The sequence below is a fragment of the Humulus lupulus genome, chromosome 2 (genome assembly GCF_963169125.1).
Source record: "Humulus lupulus chromosome 2, drHumLupu1.1, whole genome shotgun sequence".
NCBI classification, from domain to species: domain Eukaryota; kingdom Viridiplantae; phylum Streptophyta; class Magnoliopsida; order Rosales; family Cannabaceae; genus Humulus; species Humulus lupulus.
In genome coordinates, this window is record NC_084794.1 from 4422483 (window position 1) to 4446869 (window position 24387).

General features: G+C 38.4%; 2 protein-coding genes across 2 annotated transcripts; one reads left to right on the forward strand and one right to left on the reverse strand.

The window, feature by feature from the left end:
• Positions 1–14610: 14610 nt before the first annotated feature.
• On the forward strand, positions 14611–19830 carry LOC133816973 (histone-lysine N-methyltransferase, H3 lysine-9 specific SUVH4). Its single transcript, XM_062249337.1, has 15 exons — positions 14611–15247; positions 15362–15427; positions 15603–15668; positions 15813–15867; positions 16071–16180; positions 16321–16497; positions 17281–17379; positions 17525–17623; positions 17958–18007; positions 18099–18187; positions 18425–18584; positions 18667–18772; positions 18869–19051; positions 19207–19437; positions 19526–19830. The coding sequence occupies exons 1-15, from the start codon at positions 14762–14764 to the stop codon at positions 19637–19639; spliced, it is 2091 nt and encodes a 696-aa protein (XP_062105321.1). The 5' UTR covers positions 14611–14761; the 3' UTR covers positions 19640–19830.
• A 150-nt stretch (positions 19831–19980) lies between these two features.
• LOC133816974 (uncharacterized) lies at positions 19981–21685 on the reverse strand. Its single transcript, XM_062249338.1, has 2 exons — positions 21213–21685; positions 19981–21109 (listed from the first exon to the last, which is right to left on the reverse strand). The coding sequence occupies exons 1-2, from the start codon at positions 21594–21596 to the stop codon at positions 20297–20299; spliced, it is 1197 nt and encodes a 398-aa protein (XP_062105322.1). The 5' UTR covers positions 21597–21685; the 3' UTR covers positions 19981–20296.
• Between the last annotated feature and the right edge of the window lie 2702 nt (positions 21686–24387).

Sequence of the window (24387 nt, forward strand, 5' to 3'; positions counted from 1 at the left end):
CAGTCGTTGTAATGCCCCAAATTTCCTAATAAGTTTCAGGACCTTGATTAGGAGGCTGGGAGGGCCATAATTGATTTGTTGTGCTATTTAATGATAATATGCATGTTTAGGTGTATTAAATATGCATGTGAACCCATTTGTGATTAATTGGGTGATTTTCATATTTTGGCCATTTCGGGCATTTTTGGCATATATGTGAAATGGGCGTGGTGCTTTGTTATTATTTGGTTATGCCAGGGTTACCCAGCACAAGACGATCCTAGGAGGTAAGCTAGTGGGAAAGTCACAACGGGATTTAAGCTTAACTTGGAGTAAGTCAAGGGGTATTTAGAGCATTACCGGGTTATTGGGTAATGAGAATTAATATTTGGTGATAAATTAAGAGTTAGTAAGATCAGGGGGAAATTCTGGAGGTTTTGACTATTTTGTCCCCGGGGGTGTTTTCGGAACCCATAGCATTAGGATTTGGTTGAGGCTACTTAAGCTTGAAGTAACCTTTTAAAAGAATAAAAAGAATGTTCTGTACGTTCTCTCTCTCTAAAGTTTCCTTTTTGTCTCCAGATCGTTTTTCGAAGATAACTTGAGTTCTAGGACTCGGATTCAAGTGAGGATTGAGGCATAGCAATCCTAGGAAAGATTAGAAGATTATTAGCCAGAGGATTTATTTGGAAACAACTCAATCGGAGGTAATTCAAGTTTTAAGTTATAAGTTTTTAAAGTTTTTAAGCTTGAATTGGATTTTGTGTTTTGATGTGTTTTTGGGTGATTTGAGACTTGGGTTTTATGGGTTTTGGATCATGGGTATGTTTGGAACTTTGATTTTTGAGTTTGGAGATGTTTTGATATGTTTATGAAAGGATTTTAGATGAAGAAATGGAGGATTTTTGGTTGGGTTCGAGGTTGAGCCGCGACTCAGTTCTTGGGCGCTGCGGCTCAAGCTTGAAGAAGCTGCTGAAATGGTGCTGATGGGCTATTTGAGCTGCGGCTCTATGGGGTAGAGCTGAGGCTCTAATTGCTGTCAGAGAGTATTTTTGGACACTCTTGTCCCCAAGGTACTCTTCACTCTTGGCAATTCTCCGCAGAGAAAACACCACTATACCATCGTCCAAGACGATCACAAATCCCATCTCAAACAAATCTTTGAATGCTTTATTCATCTGATTCACAAACACTTAGCGTCAAACCAATTCTCAAAATATACTCAGCACTCGCAGTGCTCTAATCTGATACTAGCCCAATCCTTACATAATTTTCTCACTCTGACCTCTAACTAGTCTTAACCAGATCCAAGATCCACCTTAAAGGGTTCCATCTTACTCAGCAACTAACTCTTTAATTCTTACAACCCCACTGAGCCACTCAAAACTGTATCTACATCTGATTCCCTCTCTGGCACTAATTCAAACACCATTCTAGTCCTTTTTCATAAAAAGGAGCCCTGGCAGACCACTTGGGAACATATTCAGAACTCACAGACTAGTCCAGTCTGTCCTGATCTCACTAGCACAATCTAAGTGGTATCCACCCCACTGGTTAAGAGTTTCATGCACCTCCGTGCACAAACTCCAGCCCTCACATCCGATGTCATAAACATATCGAATTCCATGCATAATGCCAATTGTCACAAGACTTTCTGCTCACAAGCTCAAGAATCTCTACACTTCCCTTGCCATTCAAGACTGTTCTTTGATTACTTAACCATTCAAATCCCTGGATCAAACTAAAGCCTGTCATAACCAGCTTTATCAGAATCACTGATGAGTCCTTGCCATAACTCAGCTTATCTCTTAGGTTACCAACACCGTATTACTTTTCCCATCACAACGTAACCATGTGATCCACATATACCATCCATATACCCTTCTCTATATACATGCTAACAAAAGAAAAGCATGGCGCCAAAGCCAAACAACATAATTCATAACTCAGAACTAGAAAACTGACCTGTCATCCCCGAGGAGCTAGTCTCAGTCTCAGACTCTGATTGCTCTGACACAAGCACTTGAGTTGGAATCAAGTTGTCTATCCCCTTTAGCTTATGCTCTGGCCCCCGATTTGGGCAATCCCTCTTGAAATGTCCAACCATGCCACAAGCAAAACATAACCTTGCTCGACATTCTCCCAGATGACGCCTTCTACACCGTGCACATATTGGACGAGTTTTCCAGCTTTCTTTCTTACTTGCTCCAATAAGTGGAGGTACCATTATCTGGGCTCCATGCTCTCCAGCACTCTGCTGCCCAATTACTATTCTCTCAACAACGAGAGCCTTCTCTACCACCTGAGCATAGGTAGAGACTTCATTCACTGGGGCAACTCTAATGCCTTGAGCTATTCCAGGATTCAACCCCTGAACAAACCTTTCCTTGCGAGCTATATCTGTAGGTACCATGTCTAAGGCAAACTTAGCCAACTCATCAAATTTAGTAACATATTTAGTCACTGATGCATTGCCCTGAACAAGATTCAGAAACTCATTCATCTTGGCAGTCTTAGCTACATCACAATAATACTTCTCATTAAACAGCTGCCTAAATTCTTTCCAGTCCATCACAGCTGTGTCTCGTGTCTGGGATACTACCTCCCACCATGTCCGGGCATCATCCTGCACTACACACGTAGCACATATCACTTTATCATGACCTACCAGTCCCATACTATCAAGAATGGAGCTGATCATACCCATCCATTGCTCAGCTCTGAATGGATCTAGGCCTCCCTCAAAGATTGGAGGATAAAACTTCAGGAATCTTCCACAGAGAAATTCCCATCTGTTCTCAACCCTAGGCTGAGCTGAAACTGATGCCATCGCTGGCATAGCAAAGGAGGAGGTACTCCCCAACAGACCCCGCTGCTGCTTCAAATACCTGATCTCTTCCTCCTGCCTTTGCAAACTTAATTGCAAATCTGTAAGCGCCTGTTGAACATTTAGAGATGCAGACGAAGAACCGATACCCTGGCTGTAACTCCCAGCCCCTGTATAACTATCACCAGGCCTCATAGTCTGCCTTGAATATACCTGCTAATTCAATCTGCAGTCAATAACTTGACCCATTAGTCACAATAACCACATCAAGGGCTTTCCCCCACGGAATAAATCTTACCACACCACAATCATAATCCACTTGAAGTGCTACAAACATGCCCATGGCATTCATACATACTCATAACCCCTGCTCTTCCAATACTCAACCACCTCAAACCCCAGCATGCAAATAACACAATTATATATTCATGGAGTAGGCAATCAAATAATCATGTTCATAAACATTTCCATGGAGCATATAATCATATAGTCAAGAGCCAGGCTCTATCAGAATCTCATGCTCCCTAATACAAAGTACAGGTAAAACATTCACATTTATTTAAACAGCTATACACATAGCTTACAGAAATAGTCACCACTCCTTGAGTGAAGCTATCTTCAGTGATGAGTGTACATGCCCAACTTGCCTTCAGGAACCATAAACCTTGGCTCGCTTTGATACCAAGTTGTAACGCCCCAACTCCTGGGACCGTTACGGTGTGCCTTGTAAACAGTGCTAAACTTGCTAATCGAGTCATTTGGCCAAAATCGTGAACTAAGTATGTTTAGCGGTTAAGGGATTAAAAACTTCGGTAGGGATATAACGTTTCACTAGAACGCTTAACATATACATTGGGATCCCGAAAATATAAATTTAAGAGTTTATTACAGAAAATATTTACAACAGGCCGTTCTAAGCGGCAAAACAGGGTTCAACCCTAGTTCCACTTTAAACCTCGGCCGTGGCGGTCGAGCAGCTGCATATGTACACGTCATCACCTAAGCTCTCCAACTCAAGGATGGTCCAGCTTCCTCTTGCCTTTACCTGCACCACATAGCACCCGTGAGCCGAAGCCCAGCAAGAAAACATAACACTTTTCATAAACATTATCAAATGATTATCATTATAATCACACTGAATATAAAGCTTTCAAACCAATGGGTGAACATCACATGATTCTAGCGGGAGAGTGGCTGTTAGGTAAGCCACTAGCCTCCAAGCTCTGCTTCTTAGCGGGAGAGTGGCTGCTAAGTAAGCCACTAGCCTCCAGGCTCTATTTTGTAGCGGGAGAGTGGCTGCTAGGTAAGCCACTAGCCTCCAGGCTCTCTTTTCTAGCAGGAGAGTGGCTGCTAGGTAAGCCACTAGCCTCCAGGCTCTATTTTGTAGGGGGAGAGTGGCTGCTAGGTAAGCCACTAGCCTCCAGGCTCTTTTTGTTCATCGACCCTCAAGGTCGGTCAGGCATTAATGCTCCTTGAGTCATTCAATGCTAGCATTCGATTAGATCTAATCCCCGTTGGCTTGCGTGAACCACGCTAAGACCGTTCTGACTAATAAGTTAGCGCTATGTGATCAGTGTCCAGTATCACTGTCGAACTTGACTAATAAGTCATAGCCTCACAGCTGATACTAACACCTTTACCAAATCTGACTAATTAGTCAGTGCCATGCACAAGTAAGCAATGCTATCAATGTGTATGATATGCCAATTATCCAAGAATAGGGCATTCAGCATGCTTACCAAATAGTTGCTAGCATAATCATGATCATGCACAAACTCAGAGACTCAAGCTCTGGCCAATCTCATATTCATCATTCACGGCATGCCCTAATCACATGTTTCTCGTGCCTTACATGCATCACACTTAATCATCCAGCATGCCTCAACAACAGTCATATTCAAATGGGCAAAATCACCAAGCATTCATTATGCTATCAATGTTTACATTTAAACATCCAACATGCATCAATCATAGCCATGCATGTCATACTCAATGGCCAGCCAACATGCATCATCATAACCATGCATGTCATGCTCAATAATCAACCAACATGCATCCATAATAGCCACGCATGTCACATATACACAGGGTGCAGTTTTCTTACCTTGGGTTCGAGCGAGAATTAATAAAAGAAACGACCTTTGAGAACGATCAGCTTTTAATCCTTTAGCAGTCACCTAGTCATAACCAAACATAAAACCTCATCAAAATGAGTAATTAAATACTTCCAAACCCAACCCAAGCCTCCAGAACATCCAATCCCACTCAACTAGGTAGTAGGATCGATCCTAGGCCCTTAGAGTTAAGTTTCCATCACAAAAACACACTTTTGGGAAATTTTTCCCTTAAGGGCCGCGGCCCTACATGGACCATGCCGCGGCGCGCCCCCCTGACAGAGCCTTCACCACCTTCTTCAAGCTAGGGCCGCGGCGCCCAAGAACAGGGCCGCGGCCCAACTTCGCACCAGCCATTTTTCTTCATTTTTCCACTTCTAAAACCTTCCAAAAACCCATCTAAACATCTCCAAATAATCAAATCAATATTACCAAACTTCTCAATGGTCCAAAACCACCAAAACCTGAAGCTCAAACCAACCAAAAACTCAACAATTCACAAAGTCCAATCCTAAGCTTAAAAACTTAAGAAACTCAAAACTTAACTCAAAAAAACAGAGCACATCTTAAATTCATAATTGAAACTCACCTCAAACACAGTTTTGAATCCCCTTTAATGGCTGTGACAAGTTCCCTGGCTGCCACCTTGATTATCTAGCTTGTTCCCTCAAGTTGGCTCTCAAAATTTGGAAGAGAATGGGAGGAGAGGCCTTGTACGGGAGAGGAAGGGAGGAAGATAAAGATAGGCTCTGTTTTGGTTCTGTTTTTCCACAGCCTTCCTATGTTATATATATTCAAAACCCAAAATGACCAAAATACCCTTAAGCCAACAAAAGCCTCTAAACCATTTCAAGGGTAAAATTGGTACTTTCCGCCTATCCTGTTAATCATAATTAACGCTTCCCGTTTCCCACTAATCTCCATATTCTCAAATACCAATAAATCACATCCCATTACCCTTTATTTCCCGGTAATGCTCTAATCATTAATATCACCCCGAGACTCACTCCGAGCCCCGAACTTAAGCCCGTTATGACTAAACCGAACACTTACATCCCATGATCGTCTCATGTCGAAAAGCTCGAGCCAATCCACATACAATGTGGTAAAATTAATTAATCTCAACCATGCACCCAAAATATACAATTACGCCCACAGTGGCCAAATTACCAAAATGCCCTTGCATTTAAAATATGAACCCATATGCATGCATTCACCATCATATAGTAATATAATTCACATAGACATGCATATAATCATTAAATATCATAATAAATCAATTATGGCCCTCCCGACCTCCTAATCAAGGTCCTAAACCTTATTAGGAAATTTGAGGCATTACAGTTAGTATCAACTGTGAAGCCGTGACTCATTAGTCAGGTTCGGCAGTGGTACTGGGCACTGGTCACATTGCGCTAACTCACTAGACATGACAACCCTAGTGTGTACTGCAAGCTATGTCGATTGGACCTAATCGACCCTCTGCATTGAATGACTCAAAGAGTATTAATGCAGGACCGACCTCAAGTTCGATGAATATAAACAAGCATTTATCTAGCCAGAGGTTAGACATGTAGAGCCATTGCAGGAAATGGGTACTGGGCCCCTAGTGACCTGGTTGTCAGTCACTCAGTATGGTTTACCAGAACCTCAAGTGATATTCACTCATCTGATCAGAGCTATGAGCTCTGCATGATCTTTTTGATCATCATATGCATGGCTTGGGCACTGAGGCCCCAGTGACTTGCTTGTTGGTCACTCAGCATGGTTTATCGGAACCTCTAGTGTTACGACACTCATCTGATTAGGATTGACTTGATAGTCCTCCAATCAGAAGGCCAGGATTTCTTATCCTGGATACCCCAGCATCTGTTTGAATTCATTTGCATGCTGAATTGAGCTATGATTGCTAGGCATGCCAGATATGATTTGATATCATGATATGACTGTTTATGAGCATATGAGTTTTCTTGCTGGGCTTCGGCTCACGGGTGCTTTGTGGTGCAGGTAAAGGAAAAAGGAAGCTGGACCATCCTTGAGTTGGAGAGCTTAGGTGATGACGTGTACATATGCAGCTGCTCGACCAATACTTGGGCGAGGTTTGAAAGTGGAACTAGGGCTGAACCCTGTTTTGCCGCTTAGAACGGCCTGTTGTAAACACTTTCTTGTAATACCCTGAAATTATATTTTTGGGATCCCAATGTATACAGTAAATGTTATAGTGAAACGTTATATCTTAACTAAAGTTTTTAACCCCTAACTCGCTAATCACACTTAGTTACACGTTTATGGCCAAACGACTCGATTAGCGAGTTTAGCACTGTTTGCAATGTGCACTGTAGCGGTCCCTGGAGTTGGGGCGTTACAGTCGTCATTCCAAAAAGCAGTCATAGTGATGTGGGGCGTCACAGTCGTGACCCAAATTGATACCCTTAATTTAAACAGTTAAACACTTAATCACATAAGTAGTTACCAAACCCTGAGTCGAGGTTGTCTTTAGTGGCGAGTGTACATGCCCGGCCAATCTTTAGGAACTCTTAAACCTTGGCAGCTCTGATACCAAGTTGTAACGTCCTCCTAATCCATGATTGTTACACTATGTACTTTATATAGTGTCAGACTTGCTAATCAAGTCATTTGGTTATAAACGTGTAACTAAGGTTAATGTCAATCGTTAGGGTTAAAAATTATGGTCAAAAGAAACATTGACTTTTCATTTAAAAGTTTAATACATACATGGGATCCCAAAATGATACAACCAAATGTTTGAAAGGGTATATACAAGTCAAAAGTTACAACCAGCCGACCTAAGCGACAAAATAAGGGATGCAACCCTAGTTTCTCTGAGATATCCTCGGTCGTGGTGGACGAGCAGCCGCATATGTACACGCCGCCACCAAAGCTTTCAAACTCATGGCTGGTCAAGCTTTCCTTTCCCCTTACCTGCACCACATAGCACCCGTGAGCCAAGGCTCAACAAGAAAACTTAAACATGTACGTGAACAGTAAATACAGATTTCAGATACATATCTAGCATGATCAGCAGTAATAACCTACTTATGCATGTAGACAATTACAAATAAATGATCATTGGATCATTCTGGGACTCGCTGCCCTTAATAGATAACCATAAAGTCAACATGGGGCCTTATGCCCTAGCTATGTGACCATAGAGTCACTTTGTAACGACCCAAATTTACTAATAAGGCTTAAGGGCCTTGATTTGTGTGCCGGGAGGGCATAACTGGATTATATGTGATTTAATGATTAAAAGCATGTTATATGATTATTGAATATATGTGATGCATGACTATGTGTATTAGTATGCATGTAGGCCCTGACTAGGCTAGAAGGGCATATTCGTAATTTTGGCCCGTTGAGGGCATAACTGTATATATTTGTGATAAATTGATGAGACCACATTATTATGTGGATATATTTATAATCTGTGACTCGAGGCGATCCTAGTGAGCAGTTCAGCGAAAAAGTCACGGCGGGGATTTATACCCGACTTGCGGCGAGCCTCGGGGTAATTATGGGAATTTAGAGAATATATTGGAGTCTATTTTGATATTGAGGAATATAATTGGTGATTAGTTAGGTGTCGGGAAGTAAGCGGTAAATATTAGAGACATTCGAGGAATTAGCGGGAATTTGGTATAATGACTAAAATGCCCCTAAGAGGTTTAAAAGCTTAGTTATAAAGGGGAGGGCAAATTGGTCATTTGGCTTATAAGGGATAAGCATTACTAGACTTTATACCTTAGTGGAATGTGTAGAAGGCAGTAGAGGTCTGGAGAAAAGAAAAGAGAGAATAAAGATAAAATATGGAAGGGAAAAGCAGGGGTATTCTCTCAACGGTTTAGGCTTCTCATCACCAATTCTTGAGGTTTCTTGGAGTTAAAACTCAGAGAGAGTTTGGGCAGGAGCTTGAGGCTAGGATCCCTGGTTTGGCTTAAGGAATTGGCAGGGGATACTCATCATTTGAGGGAATTGAGCCTGAAGCTTTGAGGAGTGAAAGCTAAGGAAGAGTGGAGGATAGCCTAAGGTTGAACCTCCCTGTTTAAGGGCTCAGACGGGATTGTTCTTGAGGATCAAATTGAACAAAGCTAGCGAAATCTAAAGGTAAGAAAACTGCACCGGTTATGTGTTTGTGATGGGACTAAGAGCTCCCTATATCTGTATAGTATCATAGATGGTATTATGCCATGGGACATGTGATAAACGGCTTAAGGGTGCCGTAAATAATACTTGCGCATAGGGCGCGACTCGGCCACTAGCAGCCAAGGACATCTTAATATTCACTGAGCTCGGTTTAAGCGGGCTGGAGTTAGTGGGATAAATAGAGGGTGCGGTATAAGGGCGTTAACCCCATATATCATATGTGGAATGATTAATGACATGAGACGATGTACTTGGTATGCTGAATACTTGAACAACATAAATGTCTGAACTGTTGAGTACATGTTTATACTGTATGAGTTATCTGGTTGTTTGTTAAATGATTATGCTCTGTTATTGTGTTTTCTTGCTGGGCCTTGGCTCACGGGTGCTACGTGGTGCAGGTAAATGCAAGGGCAAGTTGGACCAGTCCTGAGATGGAGAGCTTCGAGGCTGAATGTACATAGTCAGCTGATTGGCCGCCTCGGCCGAGGAGTGGAACAGGACGAGGAAAGCTTAATTGTCCATTTTGCCTTAGAGTGGCTAACAAATGTATTTTAATCCTAAATTTTTGTAAACTGTGTTTTAACTTTACTACTTTTGGGATCTCATGTAAAGAAAGTGTTTGTTTATAAGAAATGAAGCTTTTGAGGCCAAAATTATTTAACCCTAGTTCAACAATAGTTTCAGTCACATGTTTCGAATTAAATGACTTGATTAGCAAGTCTTGCACCTTTATAAACACACAGTGTAACGGTCTTGGCTATCCAGGGCATTACACACTTGGGGCCCTTGCCCTTAGCTCCGAGTAACTAGCCATAAAGCTAGCCAAGCGCTTTGTTATCCAACAACCATAGGGTCGCCCAACGTAATAGTATGTCCATGATTGGGCCTAAGCCTCTTAACCAGCGCGCAACGCGCTATTGCCACCCTTGACTAATAAGTCAAGAATTTAATCAGACATTCAGTTAACTAGATAAATAGATACATATACAAATAAGCATACTTCACGCAATATAAGTATGCATATATATAATTCATGGTATCTTAACCAATCAAACACAAACACAGTAATAACCATGTTCCTTAACGGGGCTGAGCCCTACCTATACAAACAAGGCAAGCATTCATTAAACAATTATCCAGACACATAACATTCAAGCTTAACCTAAATTACGTTCATTTCCAGGGTCAAGCTCTATTCATAGTTATAATCAACAATCGATCCAAGCCCTAATCATATATATCACGTATTGGGTGTAGTTTTCTTACCTTAGGTCCGAGTGCAACGTATATTAAGAATAGGGATGCACATTTTCCCCATGGGGACCCGCCCCTAATGGGGCGGAGAATCCCTATCTAAATGGGGAACGAGGCAGGAACGAGGATAATTTTCAATCCCTGAATGTTAAATGGGGTGGGGGCAGGGATGGCACTCCCCGCTCCAACGGGGACCCGTATAAATTATTATATATTTTTCTAATATTTTATATCTTTCTTTATGTGTTATTGTAGTATATTAGTAACTTTTTTAATATTTTAAAATTTATTTGGGATCATGTTTAGTATTTTAAATCATAAATATTGTGCAATATTTTAATTTATATACAATTTACTATTTTTTTTACAATTTTAATCTAAAATTGATTTTTTAAACAAATGAGCTCCCCCTGGGGATTTCCCGCCCCAATAGAGGATTCCCCACCCCGTCCCTGATGGGGAATAAGCGGGGATGGGTAGATGACGGGGACGGGGGGAGCACTCCCCGCCAATTCCCCACCCCATGGGCATCACTAATTAAGAATGACCCTCGAGCACGATCCTGGTTCTGAGCCCCCGGCGATAACATAGTCACAACCAATAGAGAATCTCGTCAAAACGAGCGAATAAGGGCTTCCGGACCGAGTCTTAGCCTCCAGGACGTCGAATTCTACTAGACCGGGTAGTATGATCAATCCCGAGCCTTTAGGTTTGAGTTCCTGCACTCAAAACCCTTCCGAGGCTCAAAAACCCTTCAAGCGCTGCAACTCAATGTTATATTATTTCATATAATATAATATTATATTAAATAATGTGACAAAATATGATTTGTCACACCTTGTAACATGTTATTGAGAGTCACAAAATTGGACACATGTGTGTGCCCAAATGTGACATATTTTGGAGTTACAAAATCAGTTACAAATTTGTAACTTCCAAATATTACCCAATAATGTGTATATTATATGTTACACATTTTGAGATTGGATTTCATAAAGCCATAATGAAATATGGCTGTTGGAGACATGTTTTTAACTCCCAATAGGTGTTTGGAGGTTACAAAGTGGGAAAGGATTTTGGACGCTTTGGAACGATTTGGAAAATGACAATTTTTGTGCTGAAACTAGGCTGTGGCCGCAGCCACTATCTTTCCCTGGCCGCGGCCTGAGGGACAGAGGCCAGTGGCCGCGACCACTAATGATCCTGGCCGCGGCCAGTGAGGCTGACAACCTATTTGGATTTTCAGTTTTTTCCAAATTGAACGGTTCTAACATCCCAAATAACTCCTAAATCTCCATTTTAATTCCATAAACATCCAATTAAACATTGGTAACAGCCATGGAGATTTGTGGAATTTGAAATTCAAAGGAGTATCTCAAACTCTATAAATAGGAGCCTAATGCTCACTTGTAAGACACCATTTTCCATCCACAAAGCACTTGGCTGGAAAATACACCATAGAGGCTTGATAATTCCAGAGAGCTATTTCCTAGAGAGATCCTCTAGTGCTTAGAGAATAGGGGGAAATAAGCTTTTGGACAAAGGTTTTGAACCTTGTTCAAGTTGGTGATCCCCACTACTCTACACTTTGGTTGTGTGAGAGTTTGTCGATTTTTATTGGTTTTATTTTCATTCTTTTGATCTTATTGATCTTATTTACTTGTATTATTATTGTTTTGAGTTTGTAATCTTCTTCTTCTACATCTTTCTAGTTACTTGTATTTTGAGCAATTGAGTTGTAATATTTATTTAATTAATTACCTTGTCTATTGTATTTTTTGCATAGAGTTGTATTTTGGTTTTTCCATATTTCCATTGTGTATAAAAATATATTCTCTAACACTCAAAATAAAAGAGCCACAACCTGCCCCAAGTCAGAGAGTCCAAGGCTCTCCTATGTTTTGACACGCGCCGCGGCTCGAATGGAGGTTCGACACCTCCTTCTCCTTCTTGTTCACGAGAGCCGTGACGCCCCAAGAACAAGGCCGCGAATCGCCATGAAAACTCATAAATTTTCCCATTTTCTTCAAGCCAAAACCCACCAAAAACCTATCCAAACATAGCTAAATCCCCAAGGTAAAGTTCCCAATCAACTCAGCACCTCAAATTACACAAAACCCAAGCCTAAACTTGGCCAAAACCTCATCAAATCCCAAAATTCAGAACTGAGTTTCTAAACTCCAAAACTTAGCTAAAAACAAAAAAAAACATAGGGATTCAAGGCTGGAAATCGTTACCTCAATTGGCCCAAGCGATGTTAAGCTTCTCCACAAGCAATCACGAGCCTAGGCTAGCCTCAATTCCTCCTAGATCGCAAGAATTCCCAAGGAATTTGAGTGAGTGTGTGAACGAGAGAGAGGGAGAGTGTTGAACGAGTTTCCCCTTCTGTGTTTTGGTGTTTGTATGGTTTACTTAGACTCTAAGTAACCTTAAGCAAATCTTAAGGCTCGGGGTACCAAAAACGTCCCCGATGGCAAAATGGTCAAAATCCCTGAAATTCCCTCCTATTCTTACTAATTCCAAATATATCATCAAATATTTATTCTCGTTACCCGATAACTCGGTAATGTACTAGAAACCCAGAATACCCTGACTCACCCCGAGTCGGGTATTCAATTGTGACTTTCCCGTTAACTTGATCCCTAGGATCGCCTCGTGCCGAGTAATCCAAATATATCAACATAATAATGTGGTCTCACACATATATCATATATATGCACATATATTCAAAATATACCCGTAACAGGCCAAATTACAAAAATTGTCCTTCTAATAAGAAACGGGCCCACATGCATATTTAATACACCTAAACATATATATCTAGTCATATTATAATATAATTCATAAAATCATATATACTTACAAACATATATCACATAAATACATAATTTTCCATCTCGACCCCCCTAATCAAGGCCCTATACCTCGTTAAGTAATTTGAGACGTTACATATTCATTTATAAATATTTGGTTAACAAATTTTAATTATCAATGCATTCCTTTATGACATTACATTAAAATTTGTATTCTAGGGGGTTTTGATAGTTACAGGATGTCACTCTTCTCTTGGTTAATTTTTTTGCTTTTTTTATTTATTTTGTTACTTTGTTTAGTTTATTTTAAATCATTATCCATTTGCTTTATAGAAATTGTTAAGTGTTAATTTTACTCAATTTGTTGCCAAACACAATTTCTATAGAGACGATAATCAACTTATTATTATATCACTTGTATGACCACGTACACTTATTTACATTAATTTTCACAACAAGATGCCAAAATCTATTATGCTAGATGCTCACAATAATGGTCTGTTTGGTTGTGCTTGATTGGGGCACCTAGTGCCATCAAATAACTCTACAATTTTAGATAATATTATCATTTAATAGTATGATTAATCATTATGATTTTTTACGCATTAAGTGAAAATTATGTACGTGGGGTCTAAAGTGATATTATCATTATAATTTTTTTTAATATTTGGATGTATATTTTGGATGCACATATCATTACTCAACACATAAATTGTATTGAAGTTTAAATGACTTTACAATTGAAACTAACTACTAAAAATGCTCGAGCACATAACCGTACTTGACGTTGACATTTTGATAATATTGTATTTGTTGTATTTATTGCACTTAATGATCAAACATTTTTGTAATATTCACTTATAAGCCTATATTAAGTGGATACAAACCCGAAAAATTAACGACGTTTTAGACTCTCAAGTTTAGTGATCGAACTCTTTCATAATCTTTACCTATAAGTAAGTGGATACACATTTGGGAAAAAATTGATCACATTTTAGACTCTCTCGAGAGGACTTAAGCATTATTTGCTCAAAATCTCAAAGTTCTCTATATATTTGGCAATTTGTTTACCAATTAATGCTAAAAATCATCGAAACATCACATACCTTACACTTTAAGACTTATTTATGCAATTTTTGTAACAATAATTACTATTTTCCTCATAATGTTAATTAATTACCTAATAAGGAACAAAGTTTGATGTTGTCACTCAAATTCAACATGTAGGTAAAGGACGAAAGTGCAAAAAAAGTAAAATTTGAGGACCAAACAATGCAAAAAAACAAAATTACAAATTAGTAGAAGAAATGGACAAATTTTAATTTCCATTTCCAGACAGCAGGAGATAAAAAAAGGAAGGCGGGAACTAAAAATAAAAATAAAAATAAAAGCACAAAAATGAAAATGAAAATTAAATTTAAATTAAAATTAAAAAAATTTCCAAATTCTATTTGCTGTTCGAAGACCGTACAGTTACACCACCCCATACAGAGAGAGAATCAGAGAGAGAAAAAGAGAGAGTAGAGAGAGAGAGAGAGAGGAGAAGAACCCTTCGGTTCCAGTTTTTCCCTAAAAGAAATTTTGAGAAGGGAGAGAGGGTTTGGAACATGGTTGAGAAATCTCTGAAATGCATGGGTTCGATTCAGAGTCCCATTCCCAACGCCGCTTCTTCCGATTCTCCTCAGGTTCCTCCTCACTCTTCGCCTCTCAAAATCTCCAAATGTGATGTTTTGACGAAGACGGTTTCGGCGACTGCTGCTGCTGCTGCGGAAGAGGAACCATCTTCCACCAGGAGACACAGTGCTCGGATTAAGCTCAGGCAGAAAGTTGAGAAAGAAGTTCTCGTTCGGCGAAGAGTCGAGTTGCTTGATGGTCGTCCAGAAGGAGATGGAGCTTCTAAGAAGAGAAGGCTTTCTTCTTCTTCTACTAATGCCGTAGTTTCTACTCCCGAGCCTCTGGTTATTGAAGAAAATACGACTATTAACTTAAGTGAGAGTGGTCCGACCCCTCTTAATTTGGAGGGGAAGAGCGACCATGCGAAGGTCAAGGAAACTCTCAGGTTGTTCAACAAGCACTATCTGCATTTCGTTCAGGTTAGTTTGTGGGTTCGTCTCGGAACCCACCACCCCCGTCTTCTTGAGTTTTTGTAAATAGTTTTGTTTAGCTTGCTTAGGTTCTTACTACTTTTGGGTTTGCCTGTTTTGCAGGAGGAGGAGAAGAGGTGCGCAAGAGTGGTGGAAGATAAGAAAACATCTAAAGGTTCTAAATCCAAGGTATCTATTTTTGTAATGGATCTCTAAAGAAATGGTTTTTGCTTCATATGTATTATGTATTTGTGTTTAATTAATTAGCTCTGTGTCGCGTGCATTTTAGAATCTGTTCTTTTTTTGGGGTTAAAGCAAGTTTAGTAGGATTCTTCTGTACTTATTAGTGTTCAAAATATTACAGAAAAAAGTTGTAGTAGAAGATACAAAGAACAAAGCAAAGCGACCTGATTTGAAGGCAATAACCAAGGCAAGTATTTGATGGGCTAATTTCTGTTTTCTAAGTACTTGTTCAGTTTCGTTGTATTCGTCAATTTCATTTACTCTTGTGTTAATATTTATGTTCTATAATTTTTGTGACCCATTGGGCTTACGAAGTGAATTTTTCTAGCAGATGATGGAGACTAAAGAGATTTTATTTCCGGGTAAAAGAATGGGCAATATTCCAGGTTTGTGACTTTCACTTTAAATGTTTTCAAGAGCATGCTATTTATTATGGGTTCTGGTTGAAAGAATGATAAGTTTTTATAGCATCAAATTCCTTTTGTGCTCGATATATTTTAATGACGAGATATATACATTAGTAACCTTACATTTCTAAAAGCTTATGATTATCATACTCTTTGGATGCTGAAGATGCTATTAATGGCAGGTATTGATGTTGGACATCAGTTCTATTCTCGAGCTGAAATGGTTGTTGTTGGTTTCCATAGCCACTGGTTGAATGGAATTGACTATATGGGGCAGCTCTACAGCAAAGGGGTAATGAATCTTTTTTTCCCCTCTCTAGTTAAGGGATCTCAGACACATACTTATAGGGATTGTTCATAAATCTTGTTATATGTGGTTATTATGAAATGAAAAATTAACTCTATTTTTTCCTCTTATTGGTGAAATTGCAGGAGTACAGCAAGTATACATTCCCAGTTGCGGTGGCTATTGTTTTGTCTGGCATGTACGAGGATGATTTAGACAATGCTGAGGATGTGGTGTATACTGGACAAGGTGGGCATAATTTGACTGGTGACAAACGTCAAATTAGAGATCAAGTTCTAGAGCGTGGCAATTTGGCACTCAAGGTGTGTGCTTCAAAAGTTTTTGGGTTTCCTTTCTTTAGTTAATTTTTGTCTCTTCTATATTGAGTTATGGAGATGGTAGTCATTGATCGTCTCAATCTTTTTGTTTGGTATTCTGTGCTTGTGTTGGGGGTTAAACATGTCAGAGTCAGACACCCCAAGTTGTATAACTTTTTAGTACAATTTAGTACATAAACCCAAATTATTTTTTCAACTTCTTTGTAGAAAAAAGTGATGTGTTTTAGTTTGCTGCTGCTGCTCTTGTTTATATTGTTGTAAACAGTTGCAAAAGAAGCAATATCAGAAAATTGTCGTGTTTCTAATATTTACTGAGGAAGTTCATTGATGACTTATGACTATGCCAACATAATTTCCATTCAAATGTGGGTATTTGGTATAGTACTTGGTTCCAGTCATGCGATCCGCAGCAAGTATGACACTGTAGTTGTTGGTTATTGCAATTGTGAATAAAAGGTAACAAAATGTTAATAATACATGGTGAGACATGCTTACTCAAAAAGTCCGACAAGTGGTTTTCTCTCCCAAGGTCCGAGGTTCGAGTTCTTCCTGTGTACCTACATGGAAATTGCTGTAGTTTCTTTTTATGTAAATATTGTAGGGTTAGGTGAGGTGCCTAGTTTTTTAAAAAAAAAACATGGCGAGGCATGCTTGAATTGTTTTTGTTGTATTTGACTTGCATAATAGTCTAGAAGTGTTAGAAGTGTGTGGATGGATATTGAAAACAATAGTGATTTCAAAGATCTTATGTTTTGCTTCCAATTTCAGAATTGTGTTGATCAAGGTGTACCAGTTAGAGTTGTTCGTGGCCATGAATCTTCGAGCAGCTATTGTGGAAAAGTGTACACATATGATGGGTTATATAAGGTAATTGCCTCAAGCCCAGGGTCTATATATCTTTTCGGTATTGGGTCAATGTATTTCTTTCATTTGTTTGTCTCTATATATGATTTAAAAGATGATCCTTGATCTCTGTATTGTTCGTCAAGTATGTTTGCCTTTTCTTTTACAGGTTGTTCAGTATTGGGCAGAGAAGGGTATATCTGGATTCACTGTTTTCAAGTATCGCCTAAAGCGACTCGAAGGGCAACCATTGTTGACCACTAACCAGGTTTGATTGGATCCTTCATAAGAAGTTCCCCTGTTGTCATGCCCTTGCTTTTTATATCTTTGAAATGTGGTTAGGATAGTGCTGACCATATATACAATCATATATTTTTCTGTTAGCAGTTCTTTCTTTTTATCAACTCCAAATGTTCCATGATTTTCTTTTCAAGGGTGATTTTAGCAACAATTTGTTAGATAAAGGACCTGCCTTGTGTATCATAGCATATTTTGTGGAATTGTTCTTGTTTTTGCAATCCATTTTCAGTTAAACAACATGCATGGTGAGCCTGTGAGTAGTTCTGAGACTTTTCAGTTGATAATGTTCTACTCTTATTCAGGTTCAATTTAGCTTTGGGCGTGTTCCTCAGTCAGTTGGAGAAATACGAGGGTGTGTGATAAATAACATTGAATATTCAAAAAATTGGTAAAATTTCATAGTGTTTTATAGTGATTGCCTCTTTACTTTTTTGTTGTCTCAGGTTGGTGTGCGAAGACATCACTGGTGGCCAGGAGACTATCCCCATTCCAGCTACAAATTTAGTTGATGATCCACCTGTTGCACCGACAGGCAAGTGGAACTATTAATTTAGTAGGTGGCTGAACATGAATATATGGATCAATGTATACTACTGTTCTGTAGTGTCAGTTTTTGGTTCTTGATTTTTCTCACCAATTTTTTTCCAACTCAGTTACAATTTTTTTCACAATTATGTCAATGCATATGACCTCTGTACATGGTCAAGTTCCATTTTACAGTGATGGGTGCAAGTTTCCTTCGTTGAGTTTCAATTTTTATACTTTTCAGGTTACAAATATTTGAAATCTATTAAACCTGCAAAGAATGTCAAGCTTCCCTCAGGTACCGGAGGATGCAAATGCGTAGGAACTTGTGTGGATTCAAAGACTTGTGCATGTGCTATGCTTAACGGCTCGGACTTCCCATACGTGCATCGTGATGGAGGCAGGTAGGGATTATATTCAAACTGTTTGGCTGATTCTGCTTTTTCTCTCTTACCTTCAAAGTTAACTTTTTTTTAATGTTTTTAGACTAATTGAAGCCAAAGATGTGGTCTACGAATGTGGCCCCGGGTGTGGTTGTGGACCTGCCTGTGTGAACCGAACCTCTCAGAAAGGACTGAAGTATCGATTTGAGGTTGTATACACACTGCTAATTGCTTAAATTGTCATTAATGATATTCGACTGTCCTAGAGGTTTAATGTCTAAGCATGTTTTGTGGCTTATTTGCAGGTTTTCCGCACACCAAAGAAAGGTTGGGCTGTCAGATCTTGGGATTTTATACCTTCTGGTGCACCAATTTGTGAGTATACTGGAATACTTAGGAGGACAGAAGATGTAGATAGTGTCTCTGGGAATGATTATATATTTGACATAGATTGCTTGCAAACAATGAAGGGTCTTGGTGGAAGAGAGGTACATGTTCTGCACCATTAGTGCATTTCTCAATAACGTGTTTACTGATTTACATTCTCTTTCAAATCCTTATGGATTGTGATTTACAGCTTAAACAACAGAAGTAGTGTGATTATATTCAGACAAATGATTGGTTTTGGTTCATCTTTAAACAGCGGCGGTCACGTGATGCATATGGGTCTGAGATCAATTCATCAGACAAACATGAAGTATCTGAAAGTTCTCCGGAGTTTTGTATTGATGCTGGTTACAGTGGGAACATTGCTAGATTTATTAATCATAGCTGTGGACCCAATCTGTTTGTCCAGTGTGTTTTGCACGCCCACCATGACATGAAACTTGCTCGGGTAATGTTATTTGCAGCAGACAACATACCCCCATTACAGGTAACTCACTTGAATTGAGTGTTAACCCTAGATTTTTGGCACAAGAGTTCTGATGATAACTGACTCGATATTGGATTAATTGTGACAGGAGCTCACCTATGATTACGGCTATGCCCTAGATAGTGTGTTCGGTCCTGATGGAAAGGTGAAAAAGGTGCCATGTTACTGTGGTGCGGCAGACTGTAGGAAGCGCTTATACTAAGTATAGCTGACCTGTAAGTTTGTTCCAAACAGACATTTTTTTTTATGGGCTGCACCTACAAACACCGAGTTGCAAGTTAATCACCAAGAACTAACCTTATATTTCCCTTTCTGGGAAATTCCCATGTTACACCAAAAGATCATATTATAATTGAGATGAATGAAGAGAAATGATAGAGCAATATTTTGACAGATTTTGTAGGGACCCAAAAGAGATTTTATTATGTCTCTCTTGAAATGATTCACATGTTTTCTGATTTTTATGAATTTGACCTTCAAAAGTTACAACATGACAATGACACCCTATCACTTCATTTAATCATTGGTAATACAATATCGACCTTAAGAAAATGAATAGATTATAAAAGAACAACCTTAATATACATAAGTATCTAGGAGGCTATACCTCTTCTTAGTAACTGTTACTTTGCTTTAGATATTAAAAGCCCTACAATAGGGTTCTATGAGATATTCCCAAAGCAGTTTTATCTAGTCAAATCTGTTAAAAGAAAACATAATCTTCATCCAATGCAAATTCCAATCCAATCTTTCTTTGTACAAGAAAGGGTGGGGTAAGTTATTTGTCAGTTTTTCTAACATACAAGCCAAAGTATTGGCAAGGTAAACTACCAAGCTGACCAGTCACCAACCCATTGAATCACTCATCCGACTCTGACCTAGCTTTCATGCGATACTGGCGCCCTGGTTTCTGAGAATTGCTCTTCCTATCTGCCATGGATTCAGGTTCGTCTTCTTCCATTGCACTAACTTCACTTTCTTCAACATCTACAGCTGCAATACTTATCGACACGCCTCGCCGGATAGCGGGGGAAACATCCTTATTAATCCCAACTTGTTGCACTAACTCTGTACAGCTATCTACCATTGCATTAGTATCCCCACTTTTCTTTCTTGGTATGAAAGTAACTGATCCGAAACTATCAAAACCACTCGCATCTCTATCATCATCACTATTACTCGATCTCTTCATCATATTGAAAAAGTCCATATACGCTTGCTTGTTAGATTCCTCATTCAACTCACTCGAAGAATCATCGAATGTGTAATGCGTGTATCTAGAAGGATTCCGCAGAAAATCAGGAACCCCAGCACCAAAATCATCAGCATGAGCAGCGTCAGTATCACCACCATTATCATTATCCTTGCACTCGGGATCGAACCTTACACGCTTAAGCGACCTGGAGTCCACTGTGTTATCTTTCCTCTTGAGAATCGATTTGGGGTTGGAAACATTGGATGCAGTATCAACAGCTTGGTCGATGTTATTGGCTGCTTCGGCATCTTCCTTGAGCCTGAGCTTGGCTGCCAAGTGATTCGCCCGGGGATCTTTCGTGACTTGTTTGAATGAAGTCGGAAGCACATTGCCGGAATCTATGTCAATCCCGTAATCATCGATTTCTTCAGGCTTCTCATCACCAACCGCCACTTTATCATACTCATCTTCCTCCTCCTGCATCATCATCACCATCATCCATAATTTAACAAAATTTCAATTTCAGAAACAACTTGCACAACAACAACAACAATGATAAAAAAAAAAAACAAATTTCTACCTCGAAATCGAGAGTACAATCCAAGCCGATGCAAGATTTGACCTCCCATTCCTCGTCGTTGTAATCGTCCGGCTTCGCAGGCTTAGTACTCAACGATTTGTCTTCAACTTCTTCCTCTTCGTCGTCGAGGTCTTCGAGGTCTTTGTCCAGTTCAGTTGGGTGATCATACTTGGGAACTGAGTTGGATTCGGGTTCGGGTTGCTCGGGAATGTCCTTGTCGCGGTTCCATTCCTTTCTGACGATTTCTTCGTCGGTTAAGCACCATAGCGAGTTGAGAGACGAAGGCGTGGAAGCTGAAGCAGAAGAGGAGAAAGCCGAAGTGGAGGAGGAGTTGAGAGAGCCAAAGATTTTGTTGACTCGTAGTTTGAAGGAGTCTTCTTCCATGGGAATGGAGAATAGAATAGAACAGGGGTGAATTTTAGGGTTTCGGGGGAAGATGGGTCGGTCGGTCACGGCATGTGATGGCGGGTACGTTTTTGTTACTTCGTCTTCCTCCTTCGAAATTCGGGGGGCCCTTGTATGGTTGTCGTTTTGGGCTTCAAAACAAGCCCAATAACTGAGCCCTTTTTTATTGAGATTTTTACCTCAAATATTCATTTTCAATTTAAAATTACGTTTTTACGATTTTTTTTTTAATTTTACGGTTTTAAAGAAAATTTTACATTTTTAAGGAAATTTTTACATTTTTTTATTTTTACAATTTTGTCTTTTTTTTGTGTTGTTTTCAAGTTATTTTTACTTTAATGATTATTTGTTTTGATATATATATATTGTTTTTTTTTGTTAATTCTGAAAAACAAGCCCGAAATGAATATTATCTCTTCGTAATTAAATGAGGAAATTACATGAAATATGTTTTTTTTTCATTAAGTTTGATAAATGTGGGGTTTTTAATTTTGTATTGTTTTATGGCTTGATTTTTTGTTTTTACATTTTTATGGCTTTTTTTCTTCATATTTTGGCAATATTATTTTTGTTTACCATATTTTTTTTTCGAATAAGTTTTTTTTTATTTTTTAATTTACGTTGTAGTAACTGTTACTACCATCAAAATAATATTTATTTGTTGGTGACGTGATGGTAACTAGTTATTTAACCAGGTCTGAAAAAGATAAACATATATGAAATAAATAAACTAAACTTATTGTCATGGTAACTGGTTACTTAATCAAGTCTGAAAAAGAAAAAAAAAACTCAATCGATCTAAAAAAAGAAAAACAGATCTCAAAAAAGAAAAAAAAAACTACTAAATTGATTGTAATGGTACTTGTTGTTTAGCCATGTGTGAAAAAATATCAATTGTGATCGTAAGTGATTATAGCTAGGGTTGAAAAAAAAAAGTAAACAGTCGCAATAGTACTTGGTTACTTAGGCAGGTGTGACGGGAAAAATCAAATTTAAATAAATTTTTCTAAATTGTTCATAATGGTAACTAGTTACTTAGCCAGCAGTGAAAAGAAAAATCAAATTTGTACAAAAAAAATCTAAATTGACCATGATGGTAATTGGTTACAACTTAGTTTGAAGGAAAAAAAATTAGATTTGAAATGTAAACTTAGATGTGAAAAAAAAGTACCAAATTTGAAATAAAATATCATATAAACACATAAAAAGACCTGACCATTGTATAAATAGTTAGGAATACCAAACCACCACGCTATATAGTCAAGAAGCTCTCTTAGCAAGAGAATAATCTAGGGATGTAAACAAGGCGGGGTGGGTCGGACCCATCGAGTACCTGTTTAATAAAAATTTTAATTTTTTTTTTAAAATTGATAAATTAAATTAAAATAATTAATATTTTTTAATATAAAATAATTAAAAAACAATAAATTATATCATTAATAAATATATATTTTTATATAAATCATTATATTATATATTTTTATCAATATTTATATTAAAAATATAAGTTACAATATAAACCGGGCGGATTCAGAACGGGATCATGTTCCTCACTTCCGCCCTATTAGGGAATCCTACCTTGCGGGTTAAATTGACATCCCTAGAATAATCTAACAAGTTATCCATTCGGTTACAATAGACAAAAGATAAGTCTATATAATTATTAAACCTAAATGCTATATCTTCCAAGACTACTTCCCAACCAATGCTAGATCAAGGTTTGTCTGTGTGTCGGCTAATCATTATTAGGCCCTGATTAGCTTTTTTTCTTCTTCTAGTAATCCATATTTATTTTATATTCAACTTTCATAATTATCACAAAAATATGACTTTCTCAACAAAACAGACAAGATTGCCCTCCTCATTCAAAATTCTAATAGGGCAGGTAATTAGTGGGCCCATCCCCATTAATCATTTTAATCTCTATCCCCACCACCATCTATGTATATTACCCATTGGGGATGGAGTGGGATGAGGAATCTCCAGAGTACTTATTTATTTTAAAATAAAATAAACAAATATAAATTACTTAAAATTAATATATATTACACTATAGGATAATTCTATGGTAGTATATTCAAAAAGAGCCTTATTGTAGGGCCTTCAAAAAGAGCCCTACCGTAGGGTTTTTTTGTGTTCTCAACCCGTGAATAGTTTTCGGTGCGATTTTTTTTTATGACCATGTATATTGTAGTTATTTAGAGCATCCTGCAAATTTTTAGAAAATTCCGAATAATTTACAGTGCCGAAAACAAATTATTGCACCCGTGACTAATTTTTTTATGCGTGTGGAAAATAGCATGTTTGAATTTAGTTTTCGGCACTGTAAATTATTAAGAATTTTCTGAAAATTTGCAGGATGCTCTAAATAACTACAATATACACGGTCATAAAAAAAAATCGTGCCGAAAACTGTTCAAAAGTTGAGAAATACAAAAGAGCCCTACGATAGGGCCCTTTTTGAAGGCCCTACCAAAGAAACTTCCTACACTTTATTAATCTATCAAAGAATTAAATATGTTTAAATAAAAAATATTTTTTTTAAAAATTACTAATATGCTATAAAATCACATAAATAAACTTGTAAAATAGATAAACAAATATTATAAAATAAAATAAAAAATTAAATGGGTCTCGTTGGGGCGGGGAGTGTTATCCCCGTTCCCGCCCAATAAAAATTAAGTTTGAAAATGGTCCCCGTCCCTGCCCCATTCCATATTTAGGTAAGTCTCTGTGGGGGCCGTCATTGTGGGGAAAATTTCCATCCCTA

Coding starts and splice junctions, on each gene's coding strand:
- LOC133816973 (XM_062249337.1), top strand. CDS start 14,762: ATGGTTGAGAAATCTCTGAAATGCATGGGTTCGATTCAGAGTCCCATT. Junction 17,380..17,524: donor CATATGATGGGTTATATAAG/GTAATTGCCTCA, acceptor TTTCTTTTACAG/GTTGTTCAGTATTGGGCAGA. Junction 19,052..19,206: donor AGGGTCTTGGTGGAAGAGAG/GTACATGTTCTG, acceptor ATCTTTAAACAG/CGGCGGTCACGTGATGCATA.
- LOC133816974 (XM_062249338.1), bottom strand. CDS start 21,596: ATGGAAGAAGACTCCTTCAAACTACGAGTCAACAAAATCTTTGGCTCT. Junction 21,110..21,212: donor ATTGTACTCTCGATTTCGAG/GTAGAAATTTGT, acceptor ATGATGATGCAG/GAGGAGGAAGATGAGTATGA.